Raw genomic sequence first — 18,053 nt, 5'->3', positions numbered from 1 at the left:
TGTCAGTTTTTTAAACTAATATGTATTTTCAATTTTTTAGTTGAATTTCAATTTTATCTTCTTTTTTTTTTAATTTTTTTTAAAAATTGACTTGTCGTCGGTTCTCAATAAGTATACCAAATTTCGAGTTAATCCGACGTTTTGAAGGGGGTCAAAATCATGTTCAAAGGGATGTCGTTGTCATGTCAAAAGAACTTACCGCGAGGCGGGCCGCTCTACGGCGGGAGAGCCTCCGCTACCAGCCACGGACGCCGGCCTGGCACCGCTTCCACCACCTCCGTATGCTATACAGGAAAACGATTATTAATTCAACAACTTCCGCTGAATGTAGAATGCGTGCACGCCACTGCATTAGTCGCGATTCCACTAAATACGCCATCAGAATATAAATCAATAAGGAAGTTACGAGTGACTTTGCACTTTGAGAATTACTACATACTAGAGAAAAATATTAATAAATACAAACAATATTCAATCTAATCTCAATTTGACAACAGACGTCAAGAACAAAAGTTTGACAATAAATAAATAGTATGCATGCGTGTGTGCGTCAAATACATGGTAGTGTGTGTAATGTTTTTTTTATTGATTTAATGTATTTTTTTGGCATAATTAAAAAAAATATTAGCATTCTGCACTCCTTCGCTATATTCTCTGTAAGTGTGTGAAATTTCATACTCCTCCGTCCGCGCAATTTTCGTAAAAAGGGATACAAAATTTATTCCTTCGCGTATTAATATATAGATTAAGTAATAATAGATTCGAGGGGTGAAAAGCTGTATTTATTTAAAAGCTGTATTACTGGTGATAGGACCTCTTGTGAGTCCGCACGGGTAGGTACCACCGCCCCGCCTATTTCTGCCGTGAAGCAGTAATGCGTTTCGGTTTGAAGGGTGGGGCAGCCGTTGTAACTATACTGAGACCTTAGAACTTCTATCTCAAGGTGTGTGGCGCATTTACGTTGTAGATGTCTATGGGTTCCAGTAACCACTTAACACCGGGTGGGCTGTGAGCTCGTCACACATCTAGGCAACAAAAAAAAAAAACGTGATTTTGATGGTGGAAACTTGTTTGTTTATTGATTTAGCTATTTTTTGATATATTATATGTATGTTTTGTTCTGTTGGTTTCCCAAAGAAATAAATAATAAACAACTCAGACGAAGAACAAACAAATATGTTCATCACACAATGTTTGTCCTGATGCGGGAATCGAAACCACAACCCTCGGTGCTACAGTCAGAGCCGCTAACCACTGCATCATCGAATCAGTCAGTCAGTATACGTAAAACAATAGAAATAATTTGTATAGAAAAATTAACGGTACTCAAAACAATATTAAAATGTCGACAAATATAAGATTTTAATTTTACGCAACCACAAAATCTGTAAAATATACGAATAGTGTTAAAAAATATAATATAAACGGTAAAAATAGTTTTAATTAAATGATATTTTTTACTATACTTTACTACAAGCACTTGTCAAAGTTAAAGTCACTGTAATTATCCTTATATTGGTAATTCATATGTAAGATGTTTTAGTTCGAATCTCAAAGTGGAGTTCTAATGCGTTTTAATACAGCAAACTGGGGCGCCGAATCAAATATATTATTATAATACACGATATTATATAGTCTCCAGCAATCGAAACAGACTTTTTGTCTACAAAAATATACTAATCAAGGCATTAACTACGAAATACACCCGTCAATGCTAGTTTAATGCTAATGCGTTTTTCAATTAAGTAAAATAATAAAAGTTTTAAATATAAAATAATAATAAAAAAGAACCCACACCAAAAATTAATAGCAAGAAGAATAAACGCTAAGCAATAACTATAAACTGCATACTACTTATAATTCACGAATAAATATTAAAAAAATATACAAATTATGTAAAACAAGTCCGTTTAAAAACAATTTTACGGCTATGTAAAGATTTTTCGTAAAAGTAAAAAGTAAAAGAAAACCTTAAAAAGCAGAGATTAATACATAGACAGCACAGAACCGCAAAACTGTTTTAAATTATATCAACTAAAATTACTACTAGTTTATTAGAATAAATTAACAAAAACAAGCTTACTATAAATTTAATAACAAATCTATAATCACTACAATAAAAATAATAAATGATAAATACAATGTAGATTGTGCTAATGCTACCGAATCCCACGGAAAAAGCGTCGCTTATTTTAAGCACGTGTGAATCGACATTCAATTTTTTCACACATTTGAAGCTTTAAAAGTTATAGAGACGGAACATAATAAAACAAACATTCAAGTGGGGACATTCAAGCTACCAACAACCCAATATAAAAAGCAAATTCTAAAAAAAACTACAAAACACAATTTATTCTTAATTAAGTATGTATGTGAAATTAAATAATTTGTACTTCTATTAAAAATACTTTTACGGTTTCGCCTATGAAGACCGTAAAGTATTTGAAACGATTGAAAATGTAAAATAACTTTAAATATTTCACACATTTTTGTTAGCAGAGAAATAAATTGTGTCAGAAGCAAGCTACATAGAGATACAAAATAGCTTTTGTTCAAATACAAAGCAAGATAAGACGAACATTGCAGTCGATGTAAGACATACAGAAGATGACTGGATCCTTTTGTTCGCATGTTAATGAATAACATTAAAAATTAAAGTAAATTTTACGGAATCGACAACACAATAACGGGACTAAAAGCATTTTTACCTTCGTTCGACTCGACGGACAATGAATGTGATCGTGAAAATGTTTAAGTTAATTTTGGCCGGGGCTTTACTAGGGAGTTAGACGTACCGTTGGCTAATCTGATGATAAGGTTTTATCGTCACCCATGGAGACCTGAATTACTAGGAGCATAGACAATCTATTTTACCATTCTAGAACCGGATAATTAATACTCCTCATACATCATGAACATGACCGGATTATCTCAAGGCACACTTCAGAGCGTCAGATTAAAATACAACTGTCACTTCTAGTACTGAGACGACATTGGTCAATATCTGGGTGCGAATATCATTTCGCTCAGAAATAGAACTGATGTTTGTGCGAAGTTGGCGAAGAGGCCTATGTCAGTATGTTATACGGATTACTGCAATGTCTTTTTTCCCTTCCTATGCTGATAGCCTTGAGAGGCTATTTCAGCTTCACCCTAACGTGTAGGTGAGCTCACGGGGCTCAAACCTGACAACGTTGCTAACACGAACCCTAGCAAGAGCAGTGCTTCGCAGAATCTACCACCGGATCGGAAACGCGACCCACTGAGAAAATCCGGCGAGAAACTCAGTGGGCTGTGTCTGTGGGTTAATTTACTCGTCGAGCCCTTCGTCGCAAGCGACGGGTTCGGCGAAGACGGTGACCGGGATGTCTATGGCAACGCAGCACGGTCGATTTTCTTGGAGCCTGATAGGAGCGTGCGCGGAGTTCGTTTCCTGATCTAGTCCCGTTATTGTGTCTACAATTTATTGACGAGGATATAGGCAAACTGTTCCCGAATTCAAGTTATGGCGGCGTCAAGGACATTCGCTGGTTGCCGAGCGAGTTTGAGTTTGGCCGTAAGCTTCAAAGTTTCTAAGATTGACGATATGTCACGTTAAAACCGCGAAATATTCGGCCCGAAAAAATGGTTATTAATTTGACTTGCGTCAGGAAGTTATAATGGCGTTCGGAGAACAGTCGCCGCATACCCCGGGCGCGTGCAATTCAGAGTAAGTAACAGAAGTGAAACTTCTTTGACGACAGAGCCTAGAAAGTATACTGCTTAACCTGTTACAGGGTCTGTTCGGCCGCAGAAGTTGCACTTCTCACGTCTCATCATCGAAAGCCATACAAAGAGCTCCAAAACTGACCAGCCTCGCTCGAGTAGAAGTGCGAAGTCTCCACGTTTGTGTAGTTATTGTTCTGTCTCTCTTGCTGCCATGTTGTGTTCCTGTTAGCGTCCTTTCCCTGCCACGACCCTGACATTCTCTGCTGGTAGCTATCCACCAGCGCGGTCACAGATCTCTCGCCTCTGTCGTTTGCATTTGAATTCCGTTCGGGGAGGTTTGGGGCTCGTTCTGGTAAAGCTGGCGGTCGATCCGGGAGGCTGGGGGGTCGTTCCGGGGGCCCCATCGGCGGTAAGGGAGGCAGGTCCGCGGCTATTTACGGTCGTAAAAATATTCTGTATTTAGTGAAAGCGATGCGTATTGGTACGAAGAGCTTCTAAATTGAATGGCATGCCGAAATTGAAGTATATAAAAAATCAATCGCAGTCCTTTCTTATAATATAATCGAGCTGTTTGAATCCGCCACAACTGTTATAATTACATTTACATCAAATTTGAATGAATTTGGGTTAGGTAAACGGGAAAATGAAGTACATTATCATCAAAGAGAAGGTTATTGAGGTCTTCAAGGAGAATTTTAATGATTGGATACCAAAAGGCACACTGTGTCGTAGTTCTAAACTCACAGTTGAGCCGTATAGAGAGGATTACTTAATGAATGGACTATGCATGGACTATGCATGGACTATGAATGGCCTATAAATTGCTTATAAATGGACTATAAATTGCCTATAAATGGACTATGAATGGACTGTAAAAGGACTATGAATGGACTGTAAATACGCTATGAATGGACTATAAAAGGGCTATGAATGGACTGTAAAAGGACTATGAATGGACTGTAAAGGGACTATGAATGGACTGTAAAAGGACTATGAATGGACTGTAAAAGGACTATGAACTAAGACGTAATAAACTATGTCTGTTTTGGTACCTACTAGTACCTTTATTACCTTGGCCTGCGAAAGCATGGCCGAAATCCGATTGGCGAATGTAGAACTAAGAATTAACAAGAACATCACGACACAACACGACAGGACTACACTTAAAGCACATTCGATAGAGCACAACAACCATTCTGCTAAACATATCTATTGAACTATTGTTTAGAACGAATCCGGATAACGAAGGAATTAAATAAATAATACCGAAGTTGATCGGTCGATTTCAATAATTTCTTGAATGCAACTGTAATTCGAGGGGTGAAAAGCTAGGTATTTGGCTTAAGCGAAATGTTCGCTAAATTACAAGAGAGCCATTTAAAGTTTAAAATTTGGAAAAAATATCATAACCCAAAAAAAAAAATCAACAGCTATTTCAATACATTAAACTTAATTGAAGTTCAATTAAAAACATCGAACTGTTGATGCTGAATACCAAATAAAACGAACCTCTAATTACAAAGATAAATTAATGTCGCTCAAGCCTTTCACCCCTCGATATTATTACACAAACTTTTATTTAACTGGTTCTCACCACATTTTCAGTTTAAAACTAGTTACCGATATTTTTAGGCGTGTTCTAGCGCCGTGACGGAGAGTCGACCTTGGGATGTTAGGAGCAGACTAATCTGTTCCCTAAAGGCACACTGGTTCTCACCACATTTTTCAATTTAAAATTAGCCACCGATATTTTTAGGCGTGTTCTAGCGCCGTGACGGAGAGTCGACTGTGGGATGAATCTGTTCCCCAAAGACACCCTCAAAGACACCCACCCTCAAACACAGCGGTAAGACCCCGTTAAATAATTTCAGAGACACATTTAAATCTATTTTGACGGTTTAATGTCGATTTTGGCGAGCGTCTGATAACAAAACTGAAGTGAATCTTCCACCAGGTCCGTCTTCTGCCACTATCTGAACCTTGGTCAGGCCAGTTCGTCCTGGACCAGTCTTCAAGGAAGCTATACGATCTTCACAATTACTTAACAGTCTTATCAAAGCTCGCGGTCTATATTCAACTTAGGTTAGTCCAGGTTTTACTAATATTAAGTTAGCAATAAATTTATTCGTTTAATTAATATACTAGCCATACTCGCCGTTAAAATTAACATTATTATTTATTGTCATTATTATTAGGGAGTCCAGCACTCATATAAATATTAGTCTATTCATCAAGTACATGTATTTTCTACGTGGATACCAAGTTTCAAGTCAATCGGATGCACGGTTCAGTAGTTATAACGGAACATCCGTAAAAACCACTGTAGATTTATATATTAGTATAGATATCTGTAAGACAACATTATTAGTAATCTAAATATTTAATTAACAATATTTCGGTTTTTATTATAAATTTTTACTATTAATTTTTATTTTAAGTTTTTGGTAATAATTTCGGTTTTCAATAGTTCTAATGTTATAAAAAAACTTTGACTTTGTGTTTCAAAATGACGACACTAATTTACTAAAACATTATTTTAACTAATTCAAGTTAATTTAATTATTCGAACAACAAAAATTATTTCGGTTTTTTCTTATAATTTGGCTGTATGGGCTGTGCGTTCCTTTGCCTGTTTAATTAACGAAACAAACCTTAAAATGTCTATGAGCAAGTTTGGTTGAAAAATGAGTTTTTCTATACGAGTTCTATACATTATGAAATAGAGATTCTGATTTCAAGTTTCTGCGTGCTCACGTTGATGTCCACGGGCCCGTCCAGGCAATACAGCGTCCAAAAAATATCACTTGGAACTGATATTATCATGTTCCTTTAAGACACATACCGTCTTTCTGTGACCTGATGAAGTCTGAATTGATGTCTCGTCCGTTTGAGAATCTGGACCTGCCCCAGGTCCCGCCGGCGGCCTGCTCCGCGTTCCTGTTCACCAGAAATTGGAAAAACTTTAGTGTCCGCGTGGAGGGGTCCATGGTCCCCTACCCTGGGTCACGCCGGGACGCCGTCTCACGGAGCGTCTGTTCCGGCTAATCTCTGGAACGGCTGGACCGATTTTGACGAGACTTTCACTGATAGGGAGCTGATGATATAAGGAGTAAGTTAGGCTACTTTTTTTAGACTAGCTTCGCCCCGCGACGTCACTCGCAGTTATTGTCTTACCGCGGGATAACATCGCGGGACTCCACTATCAATAATAAAATTTAATGTTTCCAAAGCGAAGCGAGGGCGGGTCGCTAGTGTTACATAATAAGAAAGATATTAATTCTTCTTCAGGGGAGAGTAGTGGTAAAACCACTCTGAGGTGAGCACTCCCTGTGCAATACGCGGGATATATATCACTTTTTTTTTCCTACCTAAGCTGATAGCCTTGAGAGGCTATATCAGCGTCGCCTTAACTAGTAGGTGAGCTCACGGGGCTCAAACCTGACGACGTTGCTAACACGAACCCTAGCAAGAGCAGTGCTTCGCAGAATCTACCACCGGATCGGAAACGCGACCCAATGAGAAGATCCGGTGAGAAACTCAGTGGGCTGTGTCTGTGGGTTCATTCGCTCGTCGAGCCCTGAACGATGACCGGTGCTTGAGGTACCTAAAAGCACCGTTAGTGGATCGGGAGGATCCGTAATGACGTGTGTTTGGGGCGCCGTCGACTGCTTTCCATTCTGTAGTATAATATCACAGGGAGGGAGCCACGTCCGCAGCACCGTGCGGGCGGGGCGGCGGTGACGTACCTGAGGACGACGTCGGCGGCCTCCTCCTCGCGCGGCGGCTGTCGGGGCGGCAGCGACGGCAGCACTGTCGACTCTGCAACGACACGACACACGTGAGGGGACCGGGCGGGGGGTTGGGGGGGTCAACACGCTCATGATGTGTCCGAGCACCTCCCAACCCGCTGTCGTGAGCCCTCCCATTTTAAATTATCACGATTTTTCAAAGGCTGTCTCTGTTGTGGACGCGAGCTGCGCACCTTGAGGCTTGAGGTTGAAGTTTAGTTGTATAACATCATCTTCGAACCTGAGAGAAGTAGGCGGGATGACGGTGCCACCCAAGGTTAAGTACGAAGTGAGGGGACGCCGAGGGGGTACGCCTGCTCCCTGACCATACATGAGTTTTTATATACCAATGAGTCTTTCGGTCGTGGTGGTGGTCCGCTCTGGTGTGGCGCTACTCCTGGCCGCCTGCTGGCTGCTCCTGTGCTCCTGCAGGATCTCCGCCTGGGACCGGGACTTGCGCTGGGGCTCCGGAGACAGTTCCTCTTCGGACGACGACGAGGCGTTTCTGGTGGAATACGTGCGCAGTTGAATGCCCATTCTCACGGTTCGTTTGGAACCTCTGGGTCTGCGGAGGGACTTCGGTTCCCTCTGTATTTTGTACTGAATGTTCCATGGGGAGTGCTCTGAGGAATTGTTCGAGATGGTACCTTCATCTCGTTTTTACCATCGCACCGCCCGCCACCGGAGTAGAGTTCATCCATACTACCTGGAGCCACTGCGGTCATCCACAGTGCGTTTCCAGAGATCTTTTTTGCCACGTACCATCCGGCTTTGGAATGAGCTCCCCTCCACGGTGTTTCCTGAGCGCTATGACATGTCCTTCTTCAAACGAGGCTTGTGGAGAGTATTAAGCGATAGATAGCGGTTTGGCTCTGCCTCTGGCATTGCTGAAGTCCATGGGCGACGGCAACCATTCACCATCAGGTGGGCCGTATGCTCGTCTGCCTACAAGGGCAATAATTATACTTAAGACCCTTAGAACTTAGAGTTCAAGGTGGGTGACGCATTTACGTCGTAAATGTCTATGGGCTCCGGTAACCACTTAACACCAGGTGGGCTGTGAGCTCTTCCAGCCATTTAAGCAATAAAAAAGACCCTCACTGTTGGAGCCGCCTTCGGATCTCGGCGGTGGGCGAGTCCCCGGGCGCGGCGTAGGGCGTCAGCTGCAGCTCCGGGGGCAGCCGCGCGTGGAAGGAGATCTTGTTGACCCAGTCCTGCAGCAGCGCGCGGCTGCCGCACGAGAACAGGTACTCGGCCCCGTCGGCGCAGCGGAGCCGGAACACGTGGCTGCGCTTGGTGTAGTCCGGGGCCGCGGAGCACTCCGCCTGCGCAACGCGGCTTGGTTTATACTGGGCTTGTGGAGGAACCGCACCGAGGGAAGGACTCCCACCACAGTCCACGGACTACTCACATAATATATTATTGTAAACTATATCGGTTTTCGGAATTTAGTGATAATTTTGTGTAGTTTTGTAATGGTTTAATTTTAGTTTTATTCGACAAATTGAAATAAAAATAATGTACGTTATTGTAAGCTTGAGTTACCCGATGGAAATTTTGTATTGAGTGTTTGTGTGTTTGTGCGTGTGTGCGTGCGTGTGTGCGTGCGTGCGTTCGTGTGTGCGTGCGTGCGTGCGTACATGCGTATATGTGTCTTGGTGTGTGTGTGTATGTGTGTTGTGCGTGCGTGTGTCGGAGCCTCACATTGAGTATGGCGACGGGCGGCGCCGCGGCCTTGGTGCTTGCGAAGTCCATCTGGTCCCTGAAGAAGCAGAGCAGCTGCCCGCAGAGCACGGCGTGGTAGCCGCGCCACGACCGGACCGTGGCGCGCTTCCCGCCGCACCCGGCCTGCTGCTTGCGCTCCAAATAGCCTGCCGCCACGACAACCATGACCGTCACCACCCCACCCGCCGCCGAGACGCACCGAGCTCTCGGGGACGGCCGAAGGAGAGTGAGGCGGTGAGATAGAGAGGGGGAGAGAGAGATGGGGAGAGAGAGAGTGAGAGGGGGGAGAGAGGGAGAGGGGAGAGGGAGAGGGGAGAGAGAGAGGGAGAGGGGAGAGGGAGAGGGGAGAGAGAGGAGGGAGAGAGAGATGGGGAGAGAGAGAGTGAGAGAGGGGGGAGAGAGGGGGGAGAGAGGGGGAGAGAGAGGGGGAGAAAGAGAGAGAACATTCTTTATTGCACACCAAAACACAATTAACATCAGGAAACCGTCAACAAGCAGATACATTTGAACAATAGGCGGTCTTATCGCTAAAAACGACTTCCTCTGGACAACCGTTTAACTACCATAAATTCTTTTTTATTTTTTTTATTGCTTAGATGGGTGGCCGAGCTCACAGCCCACCTGGTGTTAAGTGGTTGCTGGAGCCCACAGACATCTACAACATGAATGCGCCACCCACTTTGAGACATGAGTTTTAAGGTCTCAAGTATAGTTACAACAGCTACCCCACCCTTCAAACCGAAACGCATTACTGCTTCACGGCAGAAATAGGTGGGGTGGTGGTACCTACTCGTGCGGACTCACAAGAGGTCCTACCACCAGTAATAAAATTGATTTGGAGAGTCTTCCCGACTACACACTGTAGGGCCCATATTCCCGAAGTACCTTCGATCTCCACGGGCGGTAGCTTGTCGATGTCCCCTCCCCGGTGCCTGGTGAAGCTCTGGGTCCGACGCCGGGTCGTGAACGAGGGGGTCCTCTTCGGCGTCTTCACGACCTGTGGGGGTAGCCGGGGGTTTAGTCAGCTTGGTGCAGGGTGGCGACATCCACTGCCGACCAGGTACCAAAACAATGAGAATTCGATCTTATGTCTCGAGGCGGTATTGATACCATAATGTCCATTAGCTCCTACCGGTCATCGTCCTCGCCGAACCCGTCGCTTGCGACGAAGGGCTCGACGAGCGAATTAACCCACAGACACAGCCCACTGAGTTTCTCGTCGGATCTTCTCAGTGGGTCGCGTTTCCGATCCGGTGATAGATTCTGCGAAGCACGGCTCTTGCTAAGGTTCGTGTTAGCAACGTCGTCAGGTTTGAGCCCCGTGAGCTCACCTACTAGTTAAAGTTACGCTGATATAGCCTCTCAAGGCTCTCAGCTTAGGTAGGGAAAAAAAAACATTAGTTCCTATAAGCGCTTCACGTTAATAAATTTCACGCATCTATACAACAAACAAAGTGTTCAATTCTACTCACGCGACATCTCAGGAAGAACATCGAATTGGACTGAGAATCGAACTTAGATCGGTGCCATATTGAAAGACAATGACTAATCTAATAGAACGAATGTAATTTTATTATATTCAATGGATGAAAGCAGTCAGGTGTTGTCCTCAGGTACGCCACTGCGGCGGGGGAGGCGAGGGGAGTTGGGGGGCGGCGGAGGTCGACTTACGTTCATGCTCTCTGCGCGCTTGACGCCGGCGTCGCTCTTGGGCAGCTTGTCGAACTGCGGCGCCGGGGACAGGCCCTCCTCCGGGGAGGGCGGCCGCTGCGTCGGCGCGTGCTCCGTCTAGCAACAGTACTAGCGTTAGTCCTCCGCGACGGAGGGGGGCAATAAACATGTCGGACGTCGAGTGGGTCTAGTCGAGTCGAGCAGTTCACCTCTCTACTGATAGTTTCCCTCCTCCTCTCCTCGGTGATGCGTTCCATCTCCCTCCTCCTGTACTGCTGCAGCCGGTCTGCCTCTTGCTTCTCGGCGGACCGGCGACGCGCCACCGCCTCCGCTTCTTGTTGCTCCTTGAAGGCTTGCTCGATCTTTGGAAGAGAAAAAAAATGTTAATACTTAGGATAGTGTAAGACGGATCTATTTGAGGGGACTGGGCTCTGGAGGTGGGGGGCTATTATAAAACACTGACTTCATGGTTAATATATATTACAAACACTACACTATTACATATTTGACAATTTTTTTGTTAATTATTTATTTATTTTTTTCTTGCTTAGATGGATGGACGAGCTCACAGCCCACCTGGTGTTAAGTGGTCACTGGAACCCATAAACATCTACAACGTAAAAGCGCCACACACCTTGAGATATAAGGTCTCAGTATAGTTACAACGGCTGCCCCACCCCTCAAACCGAATCGCATTACTGCTTCACGGCAGAAATAGGCAGGGTGGTGGTGCCTACCCGTGCGGACTCACAAGAGGTCCTACCACCAGTAATAAAGCCTGCCCTGCCAAGAGTAACCGACTATGATGATACGTAACTAAAATATTCCCGAACGACTTTCACTATCAAGGAATAACATTGTGTATTATCACAAGACTCACAAGAGGTCCTACCACCAGTCTCTGTGGTGTATTATCACAGCCTGACCCCCCCCCCCCACAAGAGCGGCAAGGACTCACCAGGGTGATGCGCTTGAGGGCGTTGAACTTGTCCCTCTGCGCCTCGATGGTCTCCTCCAGGTCTCGGTGGCGCGTGATCAACTCCTCAACTTGGGCCACGTTCTCACCAAGTTTCCCGTCCCTCACCAGCGGCACTCTGTAACGTTTGGATAGTTAACTCCTTTTGTAGCTGAAGGTGCGATGTTAACTGACGTCTCTAGCTTTGAGGCATGAGGTCTAGACTGGGGATTTCACAGCCCAGCTGATGCTAAGCGGTTACGGCCAATGGAATAAAGAAACAATCTATAAAGTAGTCGTGACAAACGTCAACTCAAAACTAATATTTATGTGAAACCAACCATAGGCGGGTACTGGTTGTGTGTGATCTGTGGTTAGATTAGCCACAAATGACGTCACAAGTGACGAAAAATAACATCCAACGGACCGGTGTTTTATAATCAAAACTAGCGACCCGCTCTCGCTTCGCTTTGGAAACTGTAATTTATTATTGATTTCTCCACTATTTAATGGATGTTATTATACATATAAACCTTCCTCTTCAATCACTCTATCTATTAAAAAAAACCGCATCAAAATCCGTTGCGTAGTTTTAAAGATTTAAGCATACATAGGGATATAGGGACAGAGAAAGCGACTGTTTTATACTATGTAATGATGATGCGACAACAAAGATCCAGATTACCTATTCGTGATCCAGTTGTCCAGGGTCATGGCATCGCGCTTGAAGACCAGAGCGTCCAGGTGTTGCGCGTAGATCCTGCTTCGCGAGCTCCAGCACGAGTCCAGCACGGCGCGGCGGCTGCGGAGGGCGGACATCCTCTCCTCTATCTCGGCTGACATGAAGTGGCCTTCTCTGACCAGCTTTTCGCCTGAAGCCAAGTCAAATGTCAAGAGCTTGCTCATCTGCACTCAAGCCTTTTTTATTTTATTGCTTAGATGGGTGGACGAGCTCACAGCCCACCTGATGTTAAGTGGTTACTGGAGCCCATAGACATCTACAATGTAAATGCGCCAACTACCTTGAGATATAAGTTCTAAGGTCTCAGTATAGTTACAACGGCTGCCCCACCCTTCAAACCGCATTACTGCCTCATGACAGTAACAGCCGGGGTGGTGGTACATACCCGCGCGGACTCACATGAGGTCCTATTACCAGTAAGATTCAGCGAAGCGCTGCTCTTGTTAAAGCTAGTGTTAACAAGCTCTCTCAAGTTGAGCCCGTGAGCTCACCTATCCGTTCTTGAGTAACTGGAATAACCCCATAGGCTACCAGCGAAGATGTTGAGGAAAAAGTGTGTGTCTAAATTGGGCACCTACCGTCGCTGTAGAACTTGTTGAAGTCTTCGTCCTTGGAGTCGATCTCCGACTTGATGTCGTCATGCCTGGCGACCAGGCGCTCCGCCCCGGGCACGTCCCGGGACAGCTCGGGCGCCGTCACCCGGGCCAGCGTGGCGCTGCACCACGCCCTGCCGACACCGACATCGTCCGGTACTACTCTCCACTCAACAACGCGTCCCCGCTTGAGGGGGGTTGGGGGGGGACCGAATCCCAGATCGATTCCGCTTACAAAAGTGACGAGCATCTGATAGTGAATGGTTATCGGCGCTCATGGACGTCAGCAAAACCAAAAGGACAACCAATCCACTGCCTTCTCAAGCCTCAACCCGACTCTACTTACAAAAGAGACGATCATACTGCCCATCTGATGGTGAATGGTTACCGTCGATCATAGACGTCAGCAAAACCAAAGGGAAGATATATATAGATTATTAGATAGATTTAAGAAAACTGTCAAGGAACATTTGTGCAACAAGGCATATTATAAAGTTAAGGATTATTTACTAGATGGCACTACGTGGGAATAAGGCGCTCGCTCCTGGCCTTTTCATTTTTCATTATTATTATTATTATTATTATTTTTTTAATTGTATTTTTTGACTTGTTTTTTCCTTTATTGTAAATATTTTTATTTATTTAAAAAAAAGAAAATAATTGAGTAAAAATAAAAAAAAACAGCCCGCTGAGTTTGTTACGCCGGTTCTTCTCAGGACTGTGGCTTTTTTTGGAACCGGTGGTAGAGTTAACATTGTTATTTATATTTTGACATTCAACAAGTGTGTCATAATGACATCTAAGTTGAAATAAATGATTTTGAATTTGAATTTGGATTTGGACAACTAATCCACTGCCTACTGCCGAGTACAACTTGGCATAGTTTGATAACTGGTCGTTACGTATGTCACTCATTGCTATAGTTGTCTCTCCGTGCAATACAACAACAAGTTGAAACAGTAATTATTGTCTCAACTCAATACATTTATGACGACTCTTGCAGCTGAAAGTAAGTATTGTACTTTTTGACGAAGCATTTTGCTGATAACTAACTCTGTTTCTATAATCTGACGAAGCGTGTTGCGGATAATAATAATATGGACCTTTAGGTTGTTAAACTACCTTGCATTTTGATTTAATAATAAAAAATATGGTTTAGATGCGTGCACGAGCTCACAGCTCACCTGGTATTAAGTGGTTACTGGAGCCCATAGACATCTACAGCGTAAATGCGCCACCCACCTTGAATATAAGTTCTAATATCTCAAGTATAGTTACAACGGCAACCCAACCCTTCAGACCGAAACGCATTACTGCTTCACGGTATATATAGGCAGGGTGGTGGTGGTACCTACCCGCGCGGACTCACAAGATATCCTACCACCAGTAAATACATTTAAGAACAGTTCTGAACCATGCACCTAACAAATTACTCGAAGCTTGAGTTTAAATATTGAAAGACGCTATAGATCGTTTGAAAACTAACAGGAGCTCCTGGTAGGTGCCGAAGTAGGCCTGCAGGTGGCTGGCCAGCTCCTGCTGCTGCGCGCAGTGCTCGGCGCGCCGCTCCAGGGCGTCCAGGGCTTCCGTCACGTCCTCCAGCTTCGAAGACAGGTGCTCGCGGGCGTCAGGGAACGTTTCCCCCAGCCTGGGGGGAGGGGGGCGGTCAGTAAGTAAGCTATGCACGCGCGGGGTGCTTCGAAGGTTAATTATGTCAAGAAATTTGAAGTCATCCTTTAACTTTAATTTTAACACAACATATGGACTTATAATGGTCTGAATTAAATGACTTTATTTATTTATTTTTATTTTTTATATTTTAAATGGCTCTCTTCTGAAGTTGAATGTCGGTTTAACCAAATAGCATTTCACCCTTCGATATGTATTGATTATCCGCTAGTTGTGTAGTGTGGTAGTGTACCTGGCGGCCTCGTCCCGCAGACGTTGGTGCTGGTCGCGCACGGCGTGCAGGTCGGCGCGCAGGGCGTGCAGCGCGCGTCCGTGCGCGGGCTGCGCGTGCGCGCTGGGGCTGAGCTCGCTGAGCGCGCGCTCCTTCTCCTCGATCCACGCGCCCGTCTCGTCCGCGCTGCGGTCGAACTCGTGCACCTGCCGCGCCCCGGCCAGCGCCTGCCGCACACAGGGGTACTGAGAGGGGGGGTCTCGCAAGGGGTCACACGAGCGGCCTCACGTAGGGCCTCGCAAGGGGCCTCTCACGGGGTCACACGTAAGACCTCGCAAGGGGCTTCACGCGCGGTCACATGTAGACCTCGCAAGGGGCCTCTCACGGGGTCACACGTGGGACCTCACGCGAGGGCCGTTCATATTGAGATCTCCCAACACACATATTGATTGGAAAATATGTTAATACTAAATTTCAGTAGTAAATTGAAGTAATAATTAATGTCATCCTTTTGGTAACAATCAGGATATCAGAGCGTTGTTGTAGAATGATTGTATCCACATCGCTGTGAAGTCGATCAAAATGACGTTCAAAGATTCCATTTCACGCGAATATAATGGAGTTAATAAAAGCGTGTCCCCAACTCACCTCCTGCCGCGCCACCGCTAGTTCCTTGAGGTCCTCCCACAGACCCCTGATGTCGTCGACCCGTTGCTTCACCTTGTCCGACTCAGGGTTGTTCTCTTCCAGCAGCACGTTGCCGGCCTCGCAGACGGACTCGATGCGACCCTCGTTCGCTGGACGAGGAACAATATGTCAAGACGCGGACTGGGGGTGGTGGGGGGTGGGTCCCGCTTGGTCCCCCCTACACAACTGACCAACGTTGGCTTTACGAATGAGTCGCTTTTTTTTAGATGGATGGACGAGCTCGAGGACTATGAAAGGCGATTGCATGCAGCAGAGATGCGAATGTTGCGATGGATGTGTGGAGTAACGAGAATGGATAGAATACTGAATGAATATGTTAGAGGAAGTCTGAAAGTGGCACCTGTGACAGAGAAGCTGAGAAGTGCGCGTTTGGGATGGTATGGACATGTGATGAGACGAGATGACAATGAGGTTGGTAAGAGAGTGTTAACTATGAATGTGGAAGGATATAGAGGAAGAGGTAGACCTAAGAAGAAATGAATGGATTGCGTGAAAGACGATATGTGTAAGAGGGGAGTGAGCGAAGAAATGGTATATGATAGAGTAGTATGGAAGAAGAAAACATGTTGCGCCGACTCCAGGTGACTGGGAGAAGGGCAGGAGAATGATGATGATGGGTGGACGAGCTCACAACCCACCTGGTGTTAAATGGTTACTGGAGCCCATAGACATCTACAACGTAAATGCGCCACCCACCTTGTGATATAAGTTCTAAGGTGTCAGTATAGTTACAACGGCTGCCCCACCCTTCAAACCGAAACGCATTACTGCTTCACGGCAGAAATAGGCAGGCTGGTGGTACCTACCCACCCGGACTCACAAGAGGTCCTACCGCCAGAAATAACGCAAATTATAATTTTTGCGAGTTTGATTTTTATTACACGACGTTATTCCTTCACGTGAATTGTTAAGTACGTATTTCATTAAAAAAATTGGCATACATAACTTGGCATAACGTTGGCATTTATGACTGAGTCGCCCGGCAGCAGACGGCCGAGCTTACCGTTAAGTTGAGTCAAAAAGCTCGCGAAGGCCTGCTGCAGCGTGTCTACGTGCTCCACGTCCAGCCCGTAGTCCTCGCTGGCGGCCGCCGCCATCTGCTCCCCGATCCATTCGGAGACCTCCTCGCACTCCTCCACGAACCTGCAGGAGTAGCAGCGTGTGCTATCACTAGACTGGACTCCCCACTAGGCAGTTTATGACATCACTATATTGGGTGTCGGGAGACCGCTTCCGAAAACGGGAGACAGACAATAGTACTAATGACACCTTTGATGATGGGATAAAAAAGATGTGTGGTGTCGTGGGACACCGGATAGGAACGAAGTTCCTTATTATAAAAATATTAATTTTAAGTTCTATTCGAGGTATAAAGAAAATAAAACTGGAGGTTTCGCAACAACCCACGGTCATTCGGTAACGTGCGAATTTATTGTGGTACACTTCATTCACGGTTGTTTGCATAAGAGTTAGTGTATTGCGCAATCGAACGCTCTGAGATCGTGGTCAATGAATGATAAAAAAATATGTTATTTTTTGTACGTTATTACAAAGTTGAGTCCTACACTGTGTGCATTACTAATAAAAATCTTACGTTACGGACGTTTTTTCCCAGTTAGAGTACCCCTCCGCATCGTCTCATAAGGAACTTCGTTCCAAAAAACGATACTGATTTAAAATAAAAATAATAATTTTAAAACGTTTTATTAGCATTGTTTACGCTCCATCATGTTAGTACAGTTAAATGTAACGATAGGTTCTTTTTGCTTTTAAATTGCTTAAAAAAAAACAGCAATGAAACACAAAATCAAAAACAGCTGATGCTCGGGTCAACGAACGCCCGGCAGACTCGCGCGATCATTTTATACTTATTGACCCAACATTTATCTAATCAAAGGTGTCATTAGTACTATCGTCTGTCTTCGTTTTCGGAAGCGGTCTCCTAACACCCAGTATACTATTAATTTAAAAAAATTAATACCAAAATATTTCTGAAAATTATTTTGTAATAAGCAATAAAGACACTTTTACTTCTAGTATCCATTGAAGGTATAACAAAATATCATTCTGTCTACAGAATTCAGATACCAGCTCGACTCACGCGAGGGCGCGGGGCTGCTTTTTTTTTATTGCTTACATGGGTAGACAAGCTCACAGCCCACCTGGTGTTAATTGGTTACTGAAGCCCATAGACATCTGCAATGTAAATGTCGCCACCCACTTTCAGATATAAGTTCTAAGGTCTCAGTATAGTTACAACGCC

The 18,053-nt window shown here is 44.8% G+C and overlaps 1 protein-coding gene across 8 annotated transcripts in view; it reads right to left on the bottom strand.

Annotated features, from left to right (window-relative positions):
• LOC101739867 (spectrin beta chain) overlaps positions 1–18,053 on the bottom strand; it is a 123,243-nt gene that overhangs the window by 2,497 nt on the left and 102,693 nt on the right. For 7 of the 8 annotated variants that reach the window (XM_038019870.2, XM_038019871.2, XM_062675927.1 and 4 more), the window contains exons 68-84: positions 16,794–16,933; positions 15,731–15,879; positions 15,104–15,309; positions 14,669–14,830; positions 13,168–13,316; positions 12,533–12,719; positions 11,851–11,986; positions 11,102–11,254; positions 10,893–11,009; positions 10,107–10,218; positions 9,201–9,367; positions 8,598–8,821; positions 7,844–8,001; positions 7,455–7,527; positions 6,551–6,645; positions 3,851–4,138; positions 200–284 (exon numbers count right to left, since the gene is read on the bottom strand). In XM_038019870.2, the coding sequence (XP_037875798.1) occupies positions 200–284; positions 3,851–4,138; positions 6,551–6,645; positions 7,455–7,527; positions 7,844–8,001; positions 8,598–8,821; positions 9,201–9,367; positions 10,107–10,218; positions 10,893–11,009; positions 11,102–11,254; positions 11,851–11,986; positions 12,533–12,719; positions 13,168–13,316; positions 14,669–14,830; positions 15,104–15,309; positions 15,731–15,879; positions 16,794–16,933 (2,601 nt within the window). The remainder of the gene's footprint in view (positions 1–199; positions 285–3,850; positions 4,139–6,550; positions 6,646–7,454; positions 7,528–7,843; positions 8,002–8,597; positions 8,822–9,200; positions 9,368–10,106; positions 10,219–10,892; positions 11,010–11,101; positions 11,255–11,850; positions 11,987–12,532; positions 12,720–13,167; positions 13,317–14,668; positions 14,831–15,103; positions 15,310–15,730; positions 15,880–16,793; positions 16,934–18,053) is intronic. The other variant, XM_038019873.2, reaches the window with a different exon arrangement.

Source organism: Bombyx mori, chromosome 24 (assembly GCF_030269925.1).
Source record: "Bombyx mori chromosome 24, ASM3026992v2".
Classification (NCBI taxonomy): Eukaryota; Metazoa; Arthropoda; class Insecta; order Lepidoptera; family Bombycidae; genus Bombyx; species Bombyx mori.
Note: the sequence above shows the minus strand (reverse complement) of the source record. Positions and strands in the feature narration are given on the sequence as shown.